We start from the raw sequence: 26,207 nt of genomic DNA, 5'->3' as shown, positions 1-26,207 counted from the left end.
TAATTAAGGGAGAGTTGATTGCAGAGTCACAAAAGAGAAGGAAATGTAGAAGCATATATAATAGCATAGAGTTTAAGACAGAATTAGGCCTCATGGACTAGTGGAACTCTAGGGATGTATCTTAAAATTCATATTTAGTAGTAGATGAATAGACGAAAAGGAAATCCGATGCGAAAAATGCTTGCTGGACTTCCAATGTTTTGACTAGGAAGGCAAAGGAGTTGGTTGGCAGGCTGAATTTTGCATTGTTCATGTCGCTTCAGACCTGGAACACCTGCAATTAAATTCTAATTCCAAGCTGAATTCTATGTCTATAATTGCAGCGGCCAAGTCGTAAAATGGTATTTCTTTGAATTTTCAGGCGGTCCTCTGCTTGTCCAGACCGGCATATCGATAATTCTTAAGTCTTATTCATTAATCGTATCATGTAGGGAACTGCAGGTGGAAAATGACATGAAGAATTATGTTATCTTGAAGCCAAGTTCATTAACTAAGGTCATGCTTCAACTGCCAATTGTCCTACATAAGCAAATGCATGGAAATTTTAGTTATGCAGGTGCATGCATTCTCATGCATGACTTCCAAATACTAGAAGAGAAATAAATTCCATCTAATTAATTAAAAAATTGCTCAATTTCATACAAAATGTGAATGGGAGAAGAGAGCATCAGAATAAAAGTTTAGGTCCCGTAGGGGCATCTGCATATGATACTACTCATAAGCTTGTACCATAGACGGTGGAAATCACCTACCTTATTCTATCCCCGTGGAATACTGTACCTGGACCCCACGTCTTCAATCCATGCCACCCGTTGATTCAGTGGCCTTAAAAAAAGCAGAGAGAAAATTTTAAAAAAAAGTAAAAGAAAGCAGAGAAGGAAGAAGAGCCAGAGCAGCAACCAATCAGCAAGAAACCAACAACTTGAATTCAGAAAAATCAGTCGGAGAGAACTCTTACTACTCCACCAGTTCATTCTTGAGAAAACGCAAAAGCACAGAGAGAGAGAGAGAGAGAGAGAGAGAGAGAGAGATGGGCACCACCCTCTTCACCAGCTGCTGCTTGTCCTTGAGGCAACTGCACAAGGCTCAAATCCGTGAGAGGAGATTTCTTCATGAGAAGGGTGGTGGGAGAAGTAGGTTCTATGCAGCAGCAACAAGAGGGTGTGGCCCGATAGGGGAAGAAGACAGGGAGGGGCCTGCTGAGTTCTTAGGGAGGAGGTGTGCATTGGTTTCTGGGTTGTCTTTGGTTTCTGGAATGGTGTTTGGTTTTCCAAGAGATGGGATGGCAGTGAAGCAGGGTCTCTTGCCTGGGAGGATTCCTGGCTTATCTGAGCCTGATGAAAAAGGTTGGTTTTTTGTTGTACCTTTTCTTTTTCTTCTTCATAACAATGTTTGTTATATGCTCTAATCGAGTTGAAAGATGTCTTTGGCAGTCTTTAGTATAAATTCATGATTTTATTCTTCTTTTACATTCAAATTTATTGAATTTAGACACCTGAGAATTTTAGATCTGTTTAGCTGCCATGTATTAGTTGTTAAATTAAAGCTCAAAAATGGGAAAAATCATAAAATGATATGGAGAGAATTAGAGTGGTAGCTCTGCTACTGTTTTTCTCCCCACAAAAAAAAAAAAAAAAAAAAAAAAAAAAAAAAAAAAAAAAACCTAATTTAATGTTTTTTATGAAAAATTATAGCAACACCAAATACCCAATGTTAGATAACAACTGTGGTTTCTTCTCTCTTTAAACATGATATCAAAGTCTAATGGTGTGCAGTCATCTGCATCAGTATTCTTCAACTATGTCTCTTTTTCTCTTCAATCAATGGATGACTCTTCACAAGGAAAGAAATTGCTCAGACAGGTTGGAGGACATACCAGAGACCGGATGACAAGTCTGGAGGACATGGAGTGGGGTGGAGCCCAATAATCCCATACACCTTCAAAGTTCCCGATGGCTGGGAAGAGGTAAAATCTTCTCTTTACCAGTCAATTGTGTGTGCAATCGATCATACTAATGAATAATTCATGAAGTGCACAGCTACTAGGATTTTGGTGCACAGAGGCAACTTTTGCCTCCTCACTTTCTTCTACATATCAGAATTTAATATATTGCTTTGCCTTAGGTTCCTGTATCAATTGCAGATCTTGGTGGTACAGAGATTGATTTAAGATTTGCAAGCTCGCAAGAAGGTCGCTTGTTTGTTGTTGTAGCTCCTGTTCTGAGATTTGCAGGTGGTGAACCTTGAATACTACTGCCTCTTCTCCTGTTCTCTCTGCTTTATAAACAATATTAGCTCTGATAATCAGCTAGTGTGGTTTAAGTTAAAACTTGGATAGCAAATCAATTTATGTGATACACCAAGCCTATCTTTTCCTTAATCTTAGCTCTCCTTTGCTGGGAAGTAATAATAATTAAAAAAAAATCCAAGCCCTAACTATTTTGCTAAAACCGAACAGTAAGGACCATGTTCTCCAAATGAATATCTCTAATCATTAAATGAGATTGTGAAGTGCAGCAGATAGAGCAAACTTAGATTGGAGAAGCTAGGGTGGACTGCTGCTGTTGTGGCAGTTTAATGACTTACTAAGTGAGGGGCTCTGATATAGAGCAATACCGACCAATACTAATTAATTGATCCATAGTTTGTTGGCAAGATCAGAACACTGTAAGAACTTGATGAAATGATATGACCCATTTAATAATCATGGTTGCTTGCGCTAACCTCAAACAGATATTCATAATTTGAGCAAATTAAACACATAACAAAAACCAATAGGTTGCTTCAGTTTGTCAGACCTTGTACTGGGAATTCTCAAGTGAATGCCAGTTCCAAGTCCCCTAGGGTTCTTTTCTTTTACCTTTCCCTTTTAGGAAGAACTTGAAGAATGCATTCCGACGACAATGTAACTCATTCTTGAAATTTATTGCATTTTAGATATCGAAGGAAATGCCAGAATTGAACTAATTGGACCACCTGAGACGGTGATCGATGCGTTTGGGCCAGAAGTTATTGGCGAGAATGTAGAAGGGAAAGTTCTAAGCATGGAAGTAGCAGAGCATTCAGGAAGAACATATTATCAGTATGAACTGGAACCTCCCCATGTACTCATCACAGCAACTGCTGCTGGAAACCGGCTCTACTTGTTCAATGTAACTGCAAGTGGTAATACAATCTTCCATCATTTTCAGACTGGCCTACCTTGTAGGAAAACAAAGTTAAGGGTTTAGAGCTCATGAAGCTCTCTCTTTTTTCAGGTCTTCAATGGAAGAGGCACTACAAGGACTTGAAACAGATTGCAGATTCTTTTCGCGTAATCTAAAATTGCATGGTTTGAAGTTCTTATATTTGTCAAAATTGAGATCATACCAATCACAGAAATTCAGCATCCATTATGAACAATTATATTTATCTTAAAGAAATGCTAGCACTTAACTTTGATGTGGTGAACCCTTGTGATAATTTCTTTTGGTTCAAAAGCAGTGACTTTACAGGGCTTGGCAGAGTTTCATTACTTCCCAAATATGCAGGTAACTGATATATCCATCCATAAATCTGAGATAGTATACTCAAGTTTGGTAGGAGGAGTTTTTACCAGAGTACATGGAGTGCCTGTGCGCCGGTGTGTCGATCCATTGTTCATCAGAAATAGACAACATATTAGTTTGGAAGGAGCAACAAATTGGTGGGGTTGGACAAAACGGCGACATGTATCTTCATCTCACATCAACACAAGCTTCTATTTAGCAAATTCAGGCAACAAAACTTGGTCAGAGCCACCAAACCCTTCGAGTCCACCTGCATGAAGAAACAATTGAGATGTGTGCCTTTACATAGATGATATTTTGGAACCTGACATGCAACCTGATGGGAGGTAAAATGGATCTTCTTGCTCTAGCGTGGAACCACCCAATTGCTGCCGAGCAGACCTCAGAGCCGAGCAGGCCAGACCTCAGTCCCACTGAGAGCCAGGCCGACCTCGAACCCCGCCGAAGGCCGAGACGACCTCGACCAGAGGCCAGGCCGACCTCAGCCTCCGTGGAAGGCCGAGCCGACCTTGCCAAGCACATGCTGTGACCTCCAAGCCTGCTCGATCTATCTTGTAGTCGAACCCGCGTGCGCGCCCACTCCCGCACATGTGGCCGAACATCCCAGCCATGCTTGCTACCAAGAGCCATACCCTGGCACACATGCCAAGAGCTATATCCTGCCACACCGGCCAACATCATGATATGCACAAGGATTGCCCAAGCCGTGTGCCTCAAGCGGCCCTGGCCTTGGCCACACGCTACCTGGCCAAGGCCATCTCCTTCCATGATGAGGATGGACCATACCTCAGCCACCTGGACACCCTTGTGGAGGACTATAAGTAAGCCATATCAAAAACACTTGGGGACTTTTTTCTAGAAAATGCTGTATCAACTCTAACTTAGCCATCGGAGGACCTTCGCCGAAATCCCTGGCCAAACCTTTGTGCAGGTACCCGGAGCGCAGGAGATGGCCCTCTTTCTTCATCTCGGTCGGTTTCTTCCAGCGTGGTCATCCTCAGGCCAAATTTCAACCCCAACACAACCAACCATCCCTAACAAACGGCACTAGCTAGATGCCTGCCATTGAAACACCACAGGCATGATGGTTTCATGATCTTCCGTAGTCTTTCCAACTTAACAATAGGAATAGCTTGGTAAAGTTCAGCAAGTAAAAGATAGCTCAGTTACAAATAAATTCACAAAAAAAAGGAGTTTGTGCTTTAATTGATATATCTAGAGCGCAGAATGTTTCTTAAATGTTGATCTGAAAAGGAATTCATCTAATTGGATTTAGTTTCAGAACCCCAAGCCTTTGTCAATTTGAATCTGTATACTACAATTAAAACTGTTCAAAGTAAATCATTGAAGGATCCGAACATTCTACAAGCCAATTGTCCAACCTTTAGAAAACAGGTCATGTTTCAGTCAGGAACGGAAACTAGAATGGTCTTCCCATTCGTGAAAAATCCATTCCTAGGAACTGTCAAGATTGATTAGTTCAATCCATGTGTTTGGATAAGTCCAAGTCAATCTACAGGAAATAAAACAAAACCGGTAGCATATAATATAATATAATATATAGTTATAAATATATAAATATTCATATTGATAAAATAAATATTACTAAATAATAATTACATCATCAATATTATAATATTAATCATAATATAATGATAATGATTATCTACATAATATAATATGCATCATATAATATATAAATATATAATTAAAGTACATATACTATACTCTTTTTTAATAATTAGTATAATAGTATCAACATCAATATTATAACAGTACGTTACTCTTCTGTAACAATTTTATATTTAAAAGTAATATAATAGTATCTCATAGTATTAGTAATAAGTCTCCAGTATAATAATATAAATATAATATTATCATAATAATTATACTAACATTATTATTCTAGCAATATGTTTGAATAATAAAAATATTATAACTAATAACATATTCGAAACAGAATTATATAATACTCATATTACCTCATTCATCTGAAATTTAATGAATTTATCTTATTTGGTATTTTCCTGAGATGCAGCCCGCCATTTTTAAAGTACTAGTACCTTACATGTGGATTGCAATCGCATGTTACCCATTGAACAGCCTGAGCAAAAGATCCCAACATGGAACAGGCAACTAAATGATCCCTCAAATCTTTTTTAAGCTTCGAAGATGCTACAGGAGAGTTGCATGCTCTGGATCCTATTTTGGTCAGATTTCTGGGTGAAGCAGTTTATTAGTCTTTCAGCTTCCAAATATCAGCACAACTAAATGTTTTGTACTTGTACGATTGGCCATTGTTTCATGTAATTTATTTGCTTTTAAAGGTCTATTTAGTTGTAGGAAATCTTTGGAAAAAGGAAAGCTAAAATCGAGGACTGAAATGCAAAATCCAAAATTCCTTCAAATTTGGAAACCCTAATGGTGCATTCTTCTAGTTTACCCCATCCAATCGTTTGGAAAATCTATGTGTTTGTCCCTCTATAGATTAGTGAAATACTGCGTGGAGATTAATGTTGAAGACAGCATTTGCAGATTGCTATTCCATGATTCCATTTTAACTCATTTTGAAATCAATAGATCTTTGCTGCTCAAGATTTTACAAACAATTTCAAAAACAAAACATATTGTTCTGTTGAGTTTGTTTCTTTTCTTGGGTCGAGGGGGAAAGCCAAAAAAAAAATGGAGTACCAAACGAGCCCTTACTTCTCACAATAAAATCTTACTTCTCACAATAAAATCCTCCCCTCATTTTCCAGCTAACCATACCCTGATGTTTCCTGTACTTTGTTTAGTCACCTATGTAATTATCAAGAAATATCATGTACAGGTTTTCTTAATAATTAATGAATATTATGCGGCACTATCACAACATTATGAGACTCTATTACATGATACTAGTAATTATTAGGTACAACCATGGCATGCTGAACCATCCTGTATCAGCTGGTTCAGCCCGTATTAAATCGATACTGGCTCTGACCGGTCCGATTCGGTGTTAAAAATTGGTACCGGTCCGTACTGGCCCATACCGGTTCTAATTTTTTTAAAAACTTTTGGATGTATAAACCAAACTGAACTAATGGTATCGGTTCGGTACCGACACCCACCGGTACGTCGGTATAGGCAGACTTTGGGTACAACCAATAAAAAAAATAAAAGAAAGAATAATGGAAGTGATTAGTCCGCTTGGAAATGTATCATATAATTTTGGATAACAACACTCAGAAAGGGAACCAAGCACTGATCTTGGGAGCAATGCAGAAAATGGATCTGGTTACCAAAGATTTGCTGTATCCTCAATTCGAGACCAGTTTATTGGATTTGCAATCCCAAGTTCAGGTTGATCTCAGTTAGGCAGGATTGTTCCTGCACTTCTTCACAGCCATTTTCAACACTTACGAGAAACAGATCCAGCACAAAATGTCTTAAGTTCAAAACAAGAATAAACATACAAATAATCCTGAAAAAACTCCAAAATTGATCTGTAGAAATAAGCTATGCTGAAAAAATGAACCTGGCTAAACATTAATGAAAACAAAAATAATACAGCATGGGCATTTTGCCCTCCAGAAAAAAAAAATCATGTATAAGCTATCTTGGAGCTCTAGAATGGAAATAGAAGGGAGACGGAACTTTATCTTGGAACCCCAGAATATAGAAATATTAGAAACTGCACCACCGATCTTTACACCAGCCCCAAGAGTTACCTGAAAATCAGCAAATGCATAAGATGAGTGAAAGAAGACATATCAGGTCATTAACTGATTAGGGAACAGAACTAAAAGGAGGGATAAACCAAAGCCACAATTATATGGTTATCAAACGAGTGTTCAATGTCACTTTTGCATGTAAACATGGATCTGTCTGCTATGGCATATGTGGCATAGAGCAATCACATGGACAATCCTGAAGAATTTGAGAGTCATAGGCAATGCATAGTATAAAATTGCCAGCATTAAGGTGAAGATGGTATTCTTCAATGTATGCCGGTGATGGCACTATTAACAGAAATGGCAAATTGGTAGGAATTTGAAGCTTGAAAGCTTCGAGTTCTTGTCCTTTTTATTTGGTACATTATGTTTAAGATACAAATGCAAGAAGATCAGCTAACAGCCTTTCAGACTCAGTCTTGCAAATGTCATTGCCAAGTCTTTCAGACTCAGTCTTGCAAATGTCAGTATAAGGAGAGTTTTAACATCATCATCATCCAAGTCTTTTTCCATCAAACGTGAGGTAATTTGTAGAGCTTACTGAGAAGGCTTTGTGGAAGGATTAGCTGATTCTATGACCATCAGTTTTGCATCTCATCTAGAAATCGGTCCAAATTCTTTGCCAATGCAAAATTTAGGCAAGATGAATGGGAAAAGAGACCATCGGTTATGGTTTAGAATCATAAAACCAAGGATTAATCCTTTCAAAATTCCCGTAGGCGTGGAAAGAGTCTAGACAAAGGGAGAAAATGGCATTTTTTTTTACAGGAAGCTGCATCTCACTCCAGAGGACAGAAGCCAAAGAGCCAAATGAAAAGCAATCACAAAAATCCCTATTAATCCCTGTCTGGTTTGAGTTTCACTTTCTCAAACTGTTCCTTACACTATCCTAGTAAAATTGAAAACTTACATATCATATTAATTACCTAGCTCAATAGCCAAAATTTAATCGCCAATAAGATCAATTCAGGTTGCATTATCTACAATGTTTAGGATCTCCTACTAATGCAATGACACATCCCAAAACAATCAACTATAAAAAACTAGGAAAAGTAACTCCAATGATTAGATAATTAGGCTCTCTCTGGCTGCTGACAAAGTGAAAGAAATGAAAGTTGGTTAGGCAGGGATCTTCTTTTCCATTGTTTGGTCTCTCCACCCTCTCTCACCCCCCCCCAACCCAAAAAAAAAAAAAAAAAGGGGAGAGAAACAAAGCGAATTTTTTAAAGCCAAAATTCTCTCCAACGAGCCTAAATTTTTTTTCTCCACGAAAAAATAGTGACTCTAAGAGAAAATAATAACCAAATCATTTGAAACAACTTAACCATTTTCTGGCTTCTCTTTCAACTTTTTCACAATTTTCTCAGTTCAACCAAACATAAGATAATTCTAAATTTTCTCATATTTGTTTTCTTCCATGGACTTACTTTTCTTTCATTTCCTCAGCAGCCAAACAGATCCTTAGTGTAAGACCTTCGCTTTTTACTGTTGCCTGTAATATCTGATGATTATTCCTCGCTTTAGGCATACAAATATGGAATGAGTGTAGAACATACCTATACACATGCGAATTCTTTCCAGAGAGGCAGATGCATTCAGGAAATGGGTTCTCATAGAAGGATTCTTCAGTCCTAAGCCGAGCTCGGCCTTTACTTCCGGACAGAGAACCATACCTTTTCCTTGGAGCCCCTTGTCTGTAAATTAATTAAACAGAAAAAAATTCCTTCTTATGTAACTATGAATTATGAACGTGCATGAGCGGTCCTCTCATAAACTAAATACAATTTGTAGGAAGATGAATGGTGCCACATAAACAGAAATACCTGAATTTGTGCATTTCGGTAACAAGTGATGATAATTTTCGACCTTCCTTCAGCTCTCCTCTTTCTATCTTATCAAAAAGTTCCACCAATCCTCTCCTACAAACAGGTGGGAGTGGAAAAGAAATTTAAGAAATTTTGTTAGAGAAACTGATAATAGGATTAAATTGAATTAACAGGATATCTTTTTACTTCAGAAAAAACAAAAGATTCATCAACTATAATACTTCCAACAATTCCCAAGTGATCACAGGCTAGGACGGAAAACCAGTCGTCACATCAGAGCGATCAACATTATCCCCTTAATTTTGTGAACTCATCCACTACAACTGCTCTGTTGAAGTCTTTTTAGCCACCAATTTGAACCCCCCAAATAGAATGATCTACCAAGAGCCTATATAAAATAAACCCCGATCCAGAAGCAATTTAAAGTTCTGGAGGACAATTCAAACCAAAATTTAAGGTGTGATGAAGACAAATATTAATATTATAGGCTTAAACAACAAAACACTATTTAGTTGTAGCAAGATTAGCAATAATACAACTAACCGTGAGAAAATAACAAGGATAAAAGGCAAAAAAAAGATATTTCATATATAAGTTATGCCTTTTTTATGTTCTGCAGGCCTATCTTAAAAAACATTTATCAGGACATCGCAAAACAATCATCCAAACTTCCTTTTCTAAGACCCAGATTAGTTGTTTATAAAAGCTGGATCATGAGAACCATGGCTGGCTTTTGACAAGTATGTGGAAAAGAAATATAGAACATCTCCATGTGCATCATTCAAGATCATTATTCCTCCTTCAAGTATGAGGATCATCTCATATGACGTTAAGACTTAAGAGGCCAGAAACTGAGGTAGAACATTGTGTCACTTACTAATATGGCAATTAATTCAGCTCTTGAATAACCTAGTTATTTGATAGCTATACTACTACATATGCATCACTTAAGGCAGAGGATCTTGTAAAAATGTTTAAAAGACATCAACAAGTTCGAACATCATAAAGGTAAGTGGATTTTGCAAGTAAATACTATGGCAATTAATATGTCTTGTGAATGAATACCCATGGTGATCCCTCAGCAATATTACAAGAAAGAAAAACTGACAAAATGTCTATAATAATAGAAAAATGGCCTCCAACAAGTTCTGGTATCATGGTGATATCATTGTGCAACTTGAACAAAAACACTATTTCTATGAGGTTGGAGAGCAGAAACTCGGCAGAATGCTAGCACATTCTTAATCAAGTTCCCAAATTCAAGGCTCAACCATATAAGTCATGATGCAGCAGCTAACATGCTAACCAAGAGACCAACATTGGAGCATCTGAATATCGGAGCAAGGATGTTCTAGACTATGTAAATTGACTATGCTAAACAATTACCTGTCTGGGCTGATTGTCTTGCGGTGCCCTAGAAATCTGCGATGCCCTTCAACGGCTCTTGCCATGTTGCCTGTATATGAGGGTACAAACACATCACTTTCAACTGATATAATGTAGTCTAGAGCTGCAGTCTGTGAAGCATGACTAGCAAAATTCTGCAACTCTTCTGTTGTCGCCAATGTCTCCTGCAAAAAGAAAAGCTTTATGTTAGTAGACTGACCTGATGTGCTTATCTATAGAAGGCAAATCACACAAGTTACAGGTTCATTGAGAGAACCTTGAAGACCAAGTTTGGGAAGCGAGATCTCAAATCTGCAAGGTAAGTATCACCACCATAGATTTCACCGGCAGCAATGTAAATCCAGGTGGATGGAGGATATCCCAAAGCTTGCAGAAATATCCCCACCTCCTTGGGAGTTACAGGGCAATAGCCCCCGATTCTCTGTTCTGTTGAGTTTATCTTCTTCAATTTCCAGTGGTTTGTATTCTCCCTACAACAAAATTGACAACAAGTAATTAATTGCATTTACGATGAAAAACAAAATCTATAGTAACAGTTCATACCTCATAATTCTCAGCTCTTCAGCTTCCAAGTCACTCAGGCCATAAGTACAACCAGTAAATGACAGCATATCCTTCTCATAACGCAGATGAAGAGCAATATATCGGCCATGGGACTGCAACCGCTCCACTAGCTTCTGTAGTGTCAGCGTGATGTATGCTCAGAACCTAATTTACAAGATGCCCCAGGATATATCTTAAATGCACTATATCAGAACAATATGTTTCTCAACTATTAGACCAAAGTGATAAGGTGGTAGCTCAGACCTTTCCAAGGCTCTCAATTGAAGCTGCAAAATGAAGTGCATGATATAGTGCACGGCACCGCAACTTTTGAATATCAATAGGAAGGCCATTGTTAGCTAGCCTTGAATCTGACTTGGGAACATGAATTACCTGCGAGGAATGATGGCAATTATAACTTTCAGGTATCTAACAATCTGAAGCCAAATCTCACCAAGTTGAATTATGCGCAACACTCATTTATAGGCACAAAGTGTACATTGTACACAAGCATGACCAGGTCATAAGCAGCAGCAGAAGCAAAAGGTACATCCAAAGTGTAAGGTGCACCATAGTTGGATCAGCATGTCCTTGGAAATGCTTTCCAGTCTAGTCAGAGCTGGTGCGAAGCTTTGGTCAGTACGAAATTTCTTTTAGCATGGTACCAGATTTTAGCATTATCAAGGAACTCGCTCCCCCATGAAGCACCATTGCCCTAAGATTGATGTAAACAATTGTTTTGGTAATATCATGTTTACCACTAGTTAAGTGAGAGTTCTCAAAGAAATATCTGACAAAAAGTTAAATATCACTGAAAATATGTACTTGGAACAGCAATGAAATGGTGATCACATTTTTCAAAAAAAAAAAGGTAGCGAGCGACAGGATTTATAAGTTGGTACTACAACTCATAATCAAGAGCACTGCTACTAAAGCATGAAATGTTGGTGATGCATGTAGACACATAGGTATAAGCTTAACCCTAATACAGAGGGGTCCAGGGATGAGATGACAGGCTTCTTTCTCTATGTCAACGAAACACATCATAATGATTCTCCTTGCTTTGTTATAATGTAATCATGTATCCCATACAGCTAGATCTAGACAGGAATATTCTTTTAAAATATGTACCTTTTAACGACAAGAAGAAAAAAAAAGATATTGAAAGGGTCACAACACCCAGCTACATTTTAATAAAGTTATCACCAGAAAAATGTTGTACAAGCAAGATGAATATGATTCCTTTATTGAGCAGTTACAAGCGGTAAGCGTGAGGACCCAAACCTTATGTCAAATAAGAATGAGAAATGAAAATACCTAGCAAAAGAAAACTGAAAAGTGTAAGAAGAACATTTCTTAAATCCTTTTCTTAATTGCTTTTAGTAGAATGACCTAAACACAGAGATGTATTGAGAAAATGGGTAAAGGCGGTATGCTAAACCACTATCAGGAGGCATCTATGAAACGGGGAAACCACAAGCATGGAGTACATGCTAAATCATATTCAATGCTATGCCTTTCTTTTAACAAGCAAATTAAGAGATGCCAGAATTAAAAGGCTGAGGCAAATGGAAGCTTCTTGCTTAAGTCATCAAATACCTCTTGATTGATGGTGGGACATGTTATAAGGTCCAACCACTGTTCTCCAACATGAAAATTTCTTGGATATTCCAGGTCTCTGTGTGGCTTGTGGTCCTAGGAGAAATTCTTGCATGTCATAACAATGGAAAGAGAGTAAAGATGATAGATGAGACATTTGGGTGAAGGATAGTAAAATGGTTCAGAACCTATTCATTCACTATGAGATTGCAAATAGACGTAGAATAAGATCAAGGGAATTTTTGCACCTCCAAGCAATAGGAACGGATCCAATAGACTTACTATGCAGATTGCATAAGGTCCTTTGAGCTGAGAGAGATCGTTGTTGGGATCTTAGGATGTCAAATGGTGGGCAATCTAGGGTGAGGAAAACTGGATCAATGAGAGAAAAAATAGACAAAACAGAAATAACATGTAAAGAATCACCCAAAAGGTCGGTGGAGTCACAAAATGAAGCATTTTGTGGAAGTTGCAAGTGTTTTTCCATCCTCAGATTTTTGGATGAACCTTTTTACCATATGCATAATTTGATCAACTATTTACTTGCCCTCAATTACTACCTTAGTAGCATGTGAGTCTGTAACTTTTTTCTCTTAGATAACATATTCCATTAAACAGACCCCAAAAAAATCCAGCAGTGCACTGACCACTCTCAATGACCATGGTTGACTTGAATAAGATACAGGTTCCACTTCTCGAGGAGGCTGAGCAGCGACCTGTAGCACCAGCCAGCTTTCCTGCATTTCATCCTTGTTCGTACGCTATTTGTTCCTGTATTGGGTTTCCAGGCCACTGGGATGCGCACCCTAACCCCGCTCATAAATAAAAATGTGGGTGACATTACTTCTATGAAGGAAAAAGAGCCTTCCTCTCCCACTGAATTTGCTGAACTGCTTCTCCGCAGCATGGGAACTGTGAAAGTCATTTTAGAAAACAAGGGGCCAAAAGCAAGACTGGAAGACATGAACTGCCCAAAAGCCTGATTAAACCGAGCCTGTAAGTCAGCAAAGGATAACGAAGCCAGCAACATGAGCCAAGGAATTTTTGTCCCCTTGGTTTTGACATCTTATGCAAACAGCCCCCACTCAGTTCCCTATGCATGAATTAGCATTTAGCCAAGGTTTTTTGATCCTTCTCCTCTTGGTTTCATCAGCTCAGGAGAATAAGTCTGAAAGGCTTGTTTGTGGTTCCCTGAAGGTATATAATAGTAGATAGGATAGATATAACTTCATTGGTTTAAAGCCCTCAGCAAGCAGCTGGTACTGAACCAAAAGCAGAAAATCAAATTCAATACTTGGTGTTTGCTAATTGTGCTTTTGAAGGCAAAAAACAAGTACAAGTATCCAGTTCTAGTTAATTATCTGTAGCTACTGCTTAACAGCTCCGCTAAAAATTTCAAGTAATAATGAAATTTACAGTGAGATGGAAATCATTTTCATTCCACATGGTAAAACTGTAAAATATCAACTTATCATTATTTGGTAAGTTCACTATCAACCTCCCAGGGACCCAGATCAACAACTCATCAAATATGTACTTGAACAAAGTATAAATCATATAGCTACCTGATAATCCTTCCATAGTCGTGCCATCTCCTCATAATAACTCACACCAGACCAGGAAGTGAAGTGCTTGCGGGCCCTTGGAGCTGACTCCAACTCCTTGGGTAGCTCTTTCACAATTCTTACATCTCCTTGTAGAGATTTGATAAAATGAAGCTCATCGAAAATGTCTGAAAAAGTGCTATACAAAGATCCACAATGTAAAGATACAAGTGATCAGCAAATATGTAATTTTCCGATATCAGATCCAAACTTCATATGACTGCAAACCTGGAGTCTTGCCAAAAGGATTTCTTGTCTAACCAAGGAATTACTAGTGTTGCATTCATTAAACGAGCCACAGCAACCATGTCAGATATCTGCAAGCAGAAAAACAGTTATCAGGCTCAACAAGCTATAGAAGAATTAACTTACTTAGGAAGAACAGTTAATATTTAAAATGACACATCAATATCAATTATGAGATGATAATGCACAAGTTTTCAACATGATGTTTGGGCATCAAGCAGTTTTTCTTTCCTCTTTTTTGCCAAATGAAAGATAAAATATTCAGATGCAATAACCAAGAACTACAGCTCACTACCACTAATAAGGGAAGAGAAGAATGATCACGACTGTCTGAATAAAAGCAATAAAAGAAAAAATTCCAAATGCGTAAAGAGAAAAAACCTAACCAAAACCATTAATCTCATAAAGCAAAAATTTTGTACATGAAATCCCTAGATCTATTTCTCATAAAGAAAGAGAGCCAGTAGCACTAATAAAGTTGTATCATGTCCCATTTAGAAGACCAGCATTCAACATCACCAATTGATAAAAACTACTTTCTAAAACAGCTTTATACAAGTATCTCTGGAGAAACCCACAATTTGTAGCACCATTTTATAAAGAGACAGCTAGTAGCACTTATATGGTTGCATCATGGGTCATATAGAAAACCCACATCAAAGAGAAGGCAGCTGCCACACTACAAATTGATGCAAACTATTTTTGTAAAACAGTTTAATATCGAAATTCTTCTGGAAAAACTAAAAATTTTAAGTGTGATATCATTAAGAAGAATAAAAAGTATTCAAAGTTCATGTTAGTCATGCTTCTTTTGTAAATCATAATCATTGGATGATTAGCTCAATTTTGAAAACCAATAGAACTGAAAGTTCACAAGCAATAAAATCCATCAATATATAAAATCTGACCACATACTTCATATTCTATAATACACTATTTCCAAGAATCCATAAGCTATATTTTTCAGGTCAGCAAAAAAGTTAGTTTATGATAGAACCAATGAATAATTGAGCAATATAAGGTGCTCTCAGGTTTTCTTTCTTTTTTCCCTCCTCTCTCTTTAAATGACAGTCATCTTCATCAACATTCTGAGCACATCAGGTCACTGCATTACTAACAATGAGAAAATGTGAGATTTTAGCTTGGAGTAAATTTATTTCGCAACCTTTCCCTCATAATAAGCTGCAAATAGCATGTGTATATATTTCCGCATGAATGTTTTTTTGGTTTTTAATGTTTGATCATCCAAACTGTTTCAATGTCAGACTTGCTTTGTACATTCAATTTCAAAGTCATCATTAAAAGATTATTCGATAAATTAACAAGAGAACTTTTAAGAAGTTCACTGGCTTTGAAGTGTGGATGAAGCATGCATGTGTCAGTGGTAAAGGTGAAAAAGGAAGACATCACCCATAAGGAGAATAAACACATAATAATATCAACTTACACCAGTGCGCATTTGGTTGAGTCCTCCATTACTTCTAACAGTTAAGTAGCGATCCCAGTTCTCGGAAGCTGATGATTTAAGAGTAGTGTGTTAGAGCAAGATCAAACATATTTGACACCTTAAACAGATATTAATTATTCAGAAAGACAAACATGTTAGGATTTGGGTATTGAGAAGTCAATAAACAAGTATGGCGCTAGTCATCTCCCCTACTTTAATTTCCTTGCATGAAAACAAAATTAATTTCGTTTGCATCTTATCGGTTATCACTCGGAAGAGAAAGGATATCACAATCTGTCAACCTAACTCTTGCAAGGGCATGAAAAGGCAGTGCACAATTCAGAGCATGATTATGCATCCAAAACAACATAATAGAAAAGGCCAAAAGAACAAGACCTGCATATCTAGAGGTGGGCTTCACACAAGGATAATAGCCATGACCAAAAGAAGAACCCCATAGCTGCTCTTCTGACACCTGTAGATAGAAATGAACACCATTCAATAACCACAATTCAGATACAATGGCCAAACTCTGTAGGAAGAAAAAAAAACTAAGACATGTCATAATGAAGTATAGATAGCAATATACCATCGAACGAAGTATAATTAAAACTTGTACCATCTGCTATGAAAATCATTATTTGACAAAATCTAGGAAGCAAGTGACAAAAGCTGTAGAAACTATCACAAGATAAAAAGAGATAAAAAGATAAGAACTGGAAATGTCACGGCAAAATTGAATGTTAAGATTGCATGCAACAGTAGTTTCAAGGAATGCATTTTACTCTCCAAATGATGAGGGAGGGAAAGCTTTAGAAAAAATAGTAAGTAAAAGAATAGAAAACTTCAATTGGAGAGCTATGTCATTATGTCACTTCCAGTTTAAAAATATCAGCTCATAGATCATCAGACAATAATCCGATGAGTAACATGATAATGATTTCCAACATGAACATACAGCTATGCGTCGATTCGCATTAATTCACGTAAATTCATTCTACTCAGCACCAGTCCCAAGCGAGGAAATATAAACTTGGAACCTTGATTTTCAACAAACCCAATCCAACTTCCACTACTGATGAACGCACCATTCAGATTAAGCACTAAACAAATGAAACCTCCACAGAACCCGCATGGGCAGTCACACCCACCGAATCATAATACGCATATCAAAACAAAATTAGGAAATATAAGTACCGCCTGGCATGCCATCAAATTTTCACCAGAAATTCGGCGATGAATGGAAAAAAAAAAAAAAAAAAAAACCTATTTTTAACTCGAATTCTTCTTTCCAACAGTCATAAGCACTCGCGGAAAGAAAAAATTTCCCCTTTTTACCGAGAGATTTAGGGAGACGGAAAGAGTACCGAGAAAAACTCCTCTAAGGAGAGGGGATTGCGGTCGACCTCATCGATTTGTCTGTGGGAGAAGAAAAAGAGGACAGCGGAGAAGGCGAGGAGGAGCGCAACGCAGCGAGAGATCGAGGAAGAGGTGTGGATTCGAAATCGGAGAAGTGGAGAAGGAGAAGAAAAAGAGGAGGCGGCCCTGGGATTGACCATCCCTTGTTCTCAGATCTCTCTCTCTCGATCTCGAACCTCTCCGCTACTCCAACCCAGAAGTCGTCAATAAAGCTGGGGCGCTGTTTTGAGTTCGGGTACTCCGCCGGTCAGCCAACAGCGGTGATTGGAGAAGACACGGGTTTCGACTCTTTTTTTTTTCTTTCTTTCTTTTTTTTTTTTTTTTCTTTTGCTAAAGCACGGGTTCCGACTTTGCAGGAGATTTTTTTTAGAAACTATATTTTAAAAAAAACAGTAATTTAGAAATCGAAAATTAAAGATCCATAAAGCGGTGGACCGGAAGTTTTTTTTTGGGTCAACCAGGACCTCCTGTTACAATGGGTCTTTAGAGGAATGGAAAAGTAATTTATCATTTTTTTTAACCTTTCTTGAGTAACAAGGGGTGGCAAGTAATTTTTTTCCTTAAAAAGTAACAAGGAGCTAATTGCAACCATTTTGTAGGTGAATAACGTAATCTCAAATAGAATCTCATTGGTCGAAGGGTTTGGATTATATCTTTCACATGATTGTATGAAAGAATGATTGATTTTTTAGAGCACAGCTCTCAAAGCACTACAAACTCTCTATTTCATCTACATGCATAGATTCATAGCATCTATTGTGTGATCCAACGGTACATATTACGGATAAAAAAAAAGGATCATTCTTTCACGTAAAAGATACAACCCAAACTCTGATTTTATAGCTTATTACCTACGGCCCTTCTAGCAAAAAAGATAAATCTCTATATATAGCATATTAAATCCCATTTGTAATACTAAACTGTGTAGTAAAATAGATCTTTGGGATGCACATACTCTTTGCTATAACTGGCTATCATTGGACATAGAGATATAATAATTTTATATATTATTTGTTTTATGAAAAAAAGGATATAATGTTAATTTTTTGGGGGAATAATTTGGAAATCATTCAAGTAAATTTAGAGATGAGCCATACATGACTTGTCTCTTCGCATTCATAACATCCTTTAAAATTTAAAAGCTATTGCCATAGCATAATAGCCCCTTGTTGTATGTATTTAAGGCATATTTGACTGCTGGGGAAAGACTTTGGAGAACTCAAATTATAGGAAGAACTGAGTTTTCTAGCTATTTAGATGGTAAGAAAACCACAACAATAAAGAAGCAGATTTTTCTATATTCAACTGGATTTTTTTTATTTTTTTCTCTTCATAATTTTGTAGACAATCAACATAAAATAGAAAACATACATATAGAAAGCAAGTCTAAAGTGGAGACTCGTCATGATAGAACTCACCAAAATATATGATATTGCGATCTAGGACTTTTTGCAAAAAAAATTTTCCACTCATCAATTTATGGTTTAACAATAATACTACAAGCATTTCATTGCAACTTCCATCTTTGCATGCATTAAATAAAACCATGTTCATTCCAAAAAATGAACAAATAAAAATTTTAAATTCTCTCTCATTTATAGTCAACTAAAAATAAAAATTAATTAATAAAGAGTGGATTCAACTTTTCATGTCAATGTGGTATTGGAGGAATGCTAAAATGACCAAAATTTTTAAGATGGGTTAAGATGGCTAAAAACAAAACCAATCATGTATTTGGAGATGTTTTGCTGATTGTGTTACAATATATTAACAAATAAGTATGATAGGATAATGATTGTTTAATAAGAATAATTGCATGACTAATTCTGAAATATAAGCTGTGTTAGCATTTTGACAAATTGGCACGGTGAAGTGAAGAAATGTTTGCTTGCTGAGGAGGTATAAAAAAGATGATTAGAAAAATATTTGATGTACTAGCCTGAGGAAAAGTTCAAAACTAAATCCAGGTATATATCATGAAATAAAATAAATGTCAATATATCATTATATATGCATGGGTTAATTTGTGTAATTTAAAGGTTGATGATATTATACACTTGTGAAGCATATGCTGGAGTATGAAGGAGAGAAATATAGGTTTTAAAATATAACTTGGAAAAGGAGGGTGAAAGCAATAACGGATCATCATGAAATAAAATAAACTTCAATATATCATCATATGTACATTGATTACTTTTGTGCAAGTTAAATGATGATGTTATTATGCACTTGCGAAGCAGATGTAAAGTCTGGTGGAGAAATATAGGTTTTAAAGTATAATGGATCATGTGTTTGTTCACAATTTAAATCAAGCATCAATCATGAATATTTGACACCTTGAATTTATCTTGAACAAAATTTAAGTTATCATAATGATCTAGATGAAGTTGTTTATTGTGCTATATTATTTATATTTCCAATTAATTAGTTGATGTATATGATGCTTGTATACATCTTTCTTGATAGTCTACCTAATCCAATGCTATGTATTAAAAAAAAAAAACTATGAACATAACATTCTTTTTAAACATGACTAATTTATTGCATGAGTCAAAAATGAAGAAGGACAATTTTTTTTTATTGAATAATTTTCTTATGCACCTCCAAAATCTTGCTTCATGGCTGTTAGCTGGACTGTATTTATTTTAGAGCAACTTGCCAAGATTTCTTTACTACTATAAACACACATATAATTCTAATGGAAGATGATATTGACATGAATTGCATTGCATTTTATGCATCCCTTAAGGATATATAGGACCATATAATTCAAGCATTGAGCTGTTATCTTGCATTTATCAATGTTTGTGAACCTACTCCATGTTAATTTTCACATGCTTACCACCTAGCTTGCTTTTGTGTGATATACTACTATTCACATGGTTTCAATAAGCATGAGAAGCAAACAACATTTTGGGTATATTTCATAGTTATTGCCTACTAGACGTTACAAATGTAACGGTCGGATATCTCCTTTACAAAATATAAAATTTGCATTTCTTGGAGTCATCCAAACATACAAAGCTCGAGATGAAGCTCAAAAATTTGAGTTGGGTGAGATATCTTACAAGATTTGAGTGGGCTCTACTTATCTCGATTTGGATTGATAATAGATAAGGATGTATTTGGTCCATAATGTTTGATAAATAATCAAATGCCAGAAGCATCAGAGAAGCTCTTCTAACTTTTGAACTCCCAAGGTGTGTTATTATAATATATAATGTTAGATCTATAACTTAATGATAAATTTAATAAATATTTTAAAAAAACTTCTAATTAACATTTTGTTGCTAGCAAGTAATATGGACTTTAATATGATGCTATCTAGTTTCCTCAAACAGTCTTTCATGGTGTTAACATTGCTCCACAATTTTTGTGGTCAAAAACCTCTTTAATTTAACAAAACCAACAATATCTAATGGTTAATCCATGTATCTTTTCCGGTTCGATGAATAATTCAGGTTTTAAAAGTTTTGCTCTATCTCATGCACTAATCAAAAAGCCCCAAAACAACATCCTTTTCCTTTATTTAGTTGAGCTCCTTGCCCTAGGTTTGCAATCCTGCCCAACAATCACCTCTCCTTGCTCCTGGTCGGTTAAGTAGTCCATATATAGGTGGAAAGATAAGAGACTCACTGCTCAACCATGCCACCAGTTGGCACCAACCATGGCAGCCCCACATTATGCTCCCTTGCAAGCGAATGTGCCCCTACCCAAGGAATGTCCTCTTGTCTTCCACTAGGCACCAAACAAAATATTTCCATGGCTGGGTTGCCCCCTTTACAGCCTACTACTCCACCACTCTAGTAAATTTGTCTGGTTAGACAGTACATCTGTGCGGGAACCTTTTATGTAGTTTTTTGATTTTTAACCTTGTTAGTCGCATCCACATCCGTAATATGTGAGTCGCTGCTGTACTAAAAAAAAAATAAAATATTTCTATCTACCCTTGCGGTGTACCCATGCGGTACCTTCCAAAATTCGTGCATCTATTTATTTACTTAGTTTAAGACGGGCATTTTATAACGAGTACGAATATACGCAACAAAATTAGAAAATAACAAATCTCGAAGTGCTCTAAGCAACTCTCCCTTACTGTTGCCCAGAGATGGTCACCCAAGAGGGGGGTGAATTGGGTGTTTTAAAAACTTTTTGACTATCTAAAAGTAAAACACACAAATATAAGAGCTAAAGCAAGAATAAAGCAATGAAGACAACCAATCGCAAACACAGGCTTTTATAGTGGTTCGGAGCCTCCACTGCTCCTACATCCACTCCCCAAAGCACCTTTGGGAATTTCCACTATAATCCACGATTACAGTACGGTAGTTTTGCGAGTTCACTACCCAACTCGTTGTTTTACACCGGGATCACAACAAACCCTAAAACCCCCAATTTAACCTAGGCTTGGGACGCCTTTCCCTTGTTCCAAGTCCCTTGACTGGAACAAGCACAATGTTAAAAGAGTTTTACAAACAATTGGAAAGCTCTAAATAAGCAAATATGACAATGATAAGCAATAGAACCCGGAAGAATCCTTTTGCCGTTGGAAGCGTGGGAAATGGTGATTCTTCCGATGTGGATCGCGTAGGTTTGAGTGTGAGCTTTGAATGCACGAGCGGAAGAGAGTAGTTGAGCTTGAAATCACTTGGGAAGCTTGAAAGCACTTGATTTCTTCACTTGAATGCACTAACTCCCTTGAACCTCTTTTTCTTTCTTCTCTCTTGAATGATTTTGCTTTGGGTTGGTGAAGAGTTGTTTAGAAGCACTTAAGAGGTCCCTTTTATAGCCCAAAAAGCAAATATAGCCGTTAGAGATAAAGTGAAGGAGATTTGAAATTCAAACCAAACCTGAAAAGTTGTCAGTCGCGTCCCAGGCGTTCCGGGGACGTCTCCGCTTCAACGAGAGACGTCTCGGCTACAAGATTTTACTTTTTACGTTGTCTGGGGACGACTCGGCTCTTTACGGGGACGACTCTGGAATTGTACCGTTTGAATCCTTGCCTTTCTGATTTGCTGAGAGGGTCGTCTCTGCACTTTACGGGGATGTCTCGGCTTGTTTGCACTTTTTGAATGGGGACGACTCCGCTCCCTCGGGGACGACTCCGCTTCTTTATCTCAGAAAAACATGTCTTCTGGAATTCCCTGAGAGAGTCGACTCCGCTCCCTCGGGGACGACTCCGCTTCTTTATCTCAGAAAAACATGTCTTCTGGAATTCCCTGAGAGAGTCGACTCCGCTCTTTCGGGGACGACTCCGCTTCTTTATCTCAGAAAAACATGTCTTCTGGAATTCCCTGAGAGAGTCGACTCCGCTCTTTCAGGGGACGTCTCCGCTGCCTTATCACCGAAAAAATCATTCTCTGGAAAACCCTGAGAGAGCCGTCTCCGCTATCTAGGGGACGACTCCGGAGATCTGCTTTTTACTTGCGGGGACGACTCCGCGTATGGTGGGGACGTCTCGCGCATGTCTCTTGAAAACTGCCTTTCTGCCGCCACTGAGAGAGTCGACTCCGCTACTGAGAGAGTCGACTCCGCTATCGCGGGGACGACTCGGCAGGTGCCGGGGACGTCTCCAGACGTGCCAGTTCTTCCTGTTTGTGCCAGAGACGTCTCTGAGACTATCAGGAGACGTCTCGGCTGTCCCTGAACTTTTTCTTTCATCTCAAAAAATTATTCAATAAATTCATAAAAATTATGGAAACTTGCCTAGACATTTCTTAACAATATTCTTAATAAAACACATGAATTTCTCAATTAAATTGTTAAGATAAATGGAATTATACTCTAGTGTTTTGTATTCATCAAAATCCATTAGGGGGTCAACAATCTCCCCCTTTTTGATGATGACAAAACACTGAGTATATGCAAAATTCGAAATTTAAACATATACACAGTATTTGCTCAGATGTACAGGTATAATGTTTTGATTAGAACTAGATACAATGTGAAATGAAATATTGATGCTAAAGATAATTGAAAGCTAAGTTCTTTTTGACTCCCCCTTTCTTTTCCAGAAGGGCAATTATCTTAAAGCCAATATTCTTCAATTTTATCTCTTCTAATTCAACTTTTAAGCATGAATTTTGTATTTTGCATTCCAATGTATCCATATTGGTTCTACTCCCCTTATCCATATTGGTTCTATGGGTTCTACTCCCCCTTTTTGTCATCAACAATGAAGGGGACAAATTATCTGTAGGTGCTTAAAGCATACTTCCTAGTAAGATTCAGCATATTTCCATGAACCACTTAAGAATATTCAAGTTGTGCTCCCCCTGTCCAAGTCATTTCTATTAATGAATTCAGTCATTCATATCACTCCCCCTTTGTTTTGGAATTCATTTCAGACTCATCTTTTTGTTTAGTATAGTTATCACAAGATGTGCTCCCTCTGTTTTATATGCATTGTTTCTTTGTATCAAATTTGAACACTCAAGGTATGTGATAAGATTTTTATGGCACATCACAAAATCACATACACAATCACATACACAGAGTTAGAAATGTACACAGGGTTTCAAAAGAAATTGTATGTCATTCATATGTCATTGTAAACCTTTGAAGTCAGTACATAGTCAAAAGAAGAAATCATTACAAGTATTGATTTCTAATACAAAAAGTGTTTCAAAATAGCCTAGGGTTTACAAAAAGAAGATCCCTAGATGTTTACAAAACGTCCCTTATCGGCGACGTTGCTCATAAACCCTACAAGCTGCATCTATAAAAGCATTGATTGAATCCATTAGGGTCTTAAATTGATCTCCCTGTGACTTGTGGAAGGCTGCCACAAGTGCTTCAAATTCTTCAGTTGCCATTTCAATCCTCCCTCTAAGTTGGGCAACTAGAGTGCCCACATTGCCTCCTGGGCTTGTCAACTCTTTGAGACTCTTGGAAATGGTCTTCAAGCTGTCCTTGAGCTCAATTGACTTGCAGGTTTGGGTGGCACCCACACCAATCATTTCTTGCGTTGTAGCTTCAATTTGAGCTCTAACTTCCTTCAGCTCTTGTAGAAGCCCTTCATGTGAAGCTCTGATGGGGGCCAACTCAGTGGAGATCATGGATCTCATCTCCTCCCTCATCTGCTGGCAAATGACAGATGCTAAGGTGCGCAACTGATCCTCTGATAGGAAGGAAGGCCCACTGACTGGAGGAGGTGGTGGCATGGATGTGGAAGGTCCAGCTGAGCTGGAGGGTATATCAGGGATATCCATGTGGCTAGGTGGAGGAGAGTGATGGTCAGACTCGTGATGTGGGATCTCAAGCTCTAGGGTTTGTGCTTTTCTTTTTGGAACCTTGACCCAAGATCCATCTATCTTATGAAACTCCATTCTTCTCATTGTGCCCTCATTATAGTAGTCGGTGTTTCTCAAGGGCTTTGCAGGTTCATTTTCGGGAATGTGAACCTTAAAGTGTTTGAAAACTAAGGTAAAGATCATGCCATAGGGTAAACTAAACCTAGAATACCTATGACATAGGGCAATGTGGTTTAGCATGAGTCTAGGGAGGTTTAGAGGAATCCCTAGTAGGATATGGTGCATTATAACTAAATCTCGCTCCGAAACAAAATCGAAGCGACCGGTTTTGGGAAACAAGACCCGGTTGACAATACTTAAAAGTAATCTCATTTCGGCGTTTAGGTCTTGGGAGTTGACAACATCAAGAGGGCCGCAGTCCTCTCGTCCTAAAAGTAAATTTAGGGCTGACTCCCTTTGGGGATGTGAGGTTGGAGCCTCACCGTCCTTAGGGATTTGCAAGACAGTGGATAGGACATCTTCATTGACTTCTACTAATGTACCCCGGACATATGCAGTGTACCCTAGGTCCCCTAAGGCCATATTGCTAAAAAGTTCTCTAACTAGGCCGGGGTAGGTCGAGGTATTAAGGGTACAAAGGTGCTCCCACCCTTGGGCTCGGAGTCTCTCTCCAATAGAGAACCCCTCATTATCTAAAAATGAAAAATCTATATACCTACCGGTCGTGACTGTGCGATTTGCACAGGAGATGGTTGTGGTTGGCGGAGCAACCGGAGGAGACGGCGCGGAAGGTTCTTCCCTCCGTTCCTCACCGTCGGCCGCTGCCCTAGGTCGCCTTCCACGGGTCGTCCTAGCTCTTTTGGGTGCCATTGAGTGGAAATCCTAAGGAAATGTGGAGAAGGAGGCTAGGGTTTGTGATGGAGAACAAGCGGAGGCTAGGGTTTTTGGTTTTGGTCGGGAATGAGAGAAGATAGCTCGGGTCGGCTCGAGCTGTTTCACTTATTTTAAAAACCCTAGTTCGGTCCCCGAGACGTCTCCGCGACTAAGGCGAGACGTCTCGCCTGGGGGGACGTCTCTGCGATTTGCCAGAGACGTCTCCGGCACTGAAAAAATTTCAGACTGAACTCTATCTTTTTCCAATTTTTGTTTAATCACCCTAATCAACATGATCTCTTTTGATAAACTCAGAGTGAATTTGTTTGTGATCCTCCCCCTTAATAATACATCCTATAATAATTTGATAATGATTTTTGAATTATTAATATTGAAATGAGGAATGTTTGACCAAATTTCGAATACCTATGAAATAGGCTCTGAAAATATCTCCATGAAGAGTCCAAGGGAGGGTAACCATCCTCCGGAAAGTCAAACAGTTCGTCATTTAGCTTAGATGAATTCATGTTTTCACTTATGTTTACTTTGAGGTGGATTACTAGTTTGAGTAGCAAAGCAATGCAATACAAGTTTAATTCATTTACTAGGATCATACAAGCTCAAAGCATTCCTTAAGAAGTTGAATCTATCTTTACAAAGGGGCTTTGTAAAGATATCGGCCAATTGATTTTCAGTGCATACATATTCAATCATCACATCATTTTTCAG

General features: G+C 37.8%; 2 protein-coding genes across 5 annotated transcripts; one reads left to right on the top strand and one right to left on the bottom strand.

Moving 5' to 3' along the window:
* Positions 1-883: 883 nt before the first annotated feature.
* LOC103704855 (psbP domain-containing protein 4, chloroplastic) lies at positions 884-3,450 on the top strand. Of its 2 annotated transcripts, none has more exons than XM_039133535.1 (5): positions 884-1,346; positions 1,863-1,966; positions 2,125-2,233; positions 2,938-3,165; positions 3,258-3,450. In XM_039133535.1, the coding sequence occupies exons 1-5, from the start codon at positions 1,031-1,033 to the stop codon at positions 3,320-3,322; spliced, it is 822 nt and encodes a 273-aa protein (XP_038989463.1). In that variant the 5' UTR covers positions 884-1,030; the 3' UTR covers positions 3,323-3,450. The 2 variants fall into 2 exon arrangements, with proteins under 2 accessions (XP_038989463.1, XP_008786552.1); XM_008788330.3 differs by having other exon boundaries at positions 1,018-1,346; positions 1,859-1,966.
* A 3,287-nt stretch (positions 3,451-6,737) lies between these two features.
* Positions 6,738-17,575, bottom strand: LOC103704856 (O-fucosyltransferase 38). 3 transcript variants are annotated; one of them, XR_603689.4, is made up of 13 exons: positions 17,301-17,571; positions 16,330-16,408; positions 15,934-16,001; positions 14,469-14,557; positions 14,202-14,379; positions 11,302-11,430; positions 11,038-11,171; positions 10,751-10,964; positions 10,474-10,658; positions 9,085-9,180; positions 8,818-8,955; positions 8,689-8,753; positions 6,738-7,258 (listed from the first exon to the last, which is right to left on the bottom strand). XR_603689.4 is itself a non-coding variant. In XM_008788331.4 (12 exons), the coding sequence occupies exons 1-12, from the start codon at positions 17,490-17,492 to the stop codon at positions 7,255-7,257; spliced, it is 1,506 nt and encodes a 501-aa protein (XP_008786553.2). In that variant the 5' UTR covers positions 17,493-17,570; the 3' UTR covers positions 6,738-7,254. The 3 variants fall into 3 exon arrangements, 2 of the variants coding, with proteins under 2 accessions (XP_008786553.2, XP_026659559.2); XM_008788331.4 differs by lacking the exon at positions 8,689-8,753 and having other exon boundaries at positions 17,301-17,570; XM_026803758.2 differs by lacking the exons at positions 6,738-7,258; positions 8,689-8,753; positions 8,818-8,955; positions 9,085-9,180 and adding an exon at positions 9,189-9,475 and having other exon boundaries at positions 17,301-17,575.
* Between the last annotated feature and the right edge of the window lie 8,632 nt (positions 17,576-26,207).

The sequence above is a fragment of the Phoenix dactylifera genome, chromosome 14 (assembly GCF_009389715.1).
Source record: "Phoenix dactylifera cultivar Barhee BC4 chromosome 14, palm_55x_up_171113_PBpolish2nd_filt_p, whole genome shotgun sequence".
Taxonomy (NCBI): Eukaryota; Viridiplantae; Streptophyta; class Magnoliopsida; order Arecales; family Arecaceae; genus Phoenix; species Phoenix dactylifera.
This window is presented reverse-complemented; position numbering and strand designations above follow the sequence as displayed.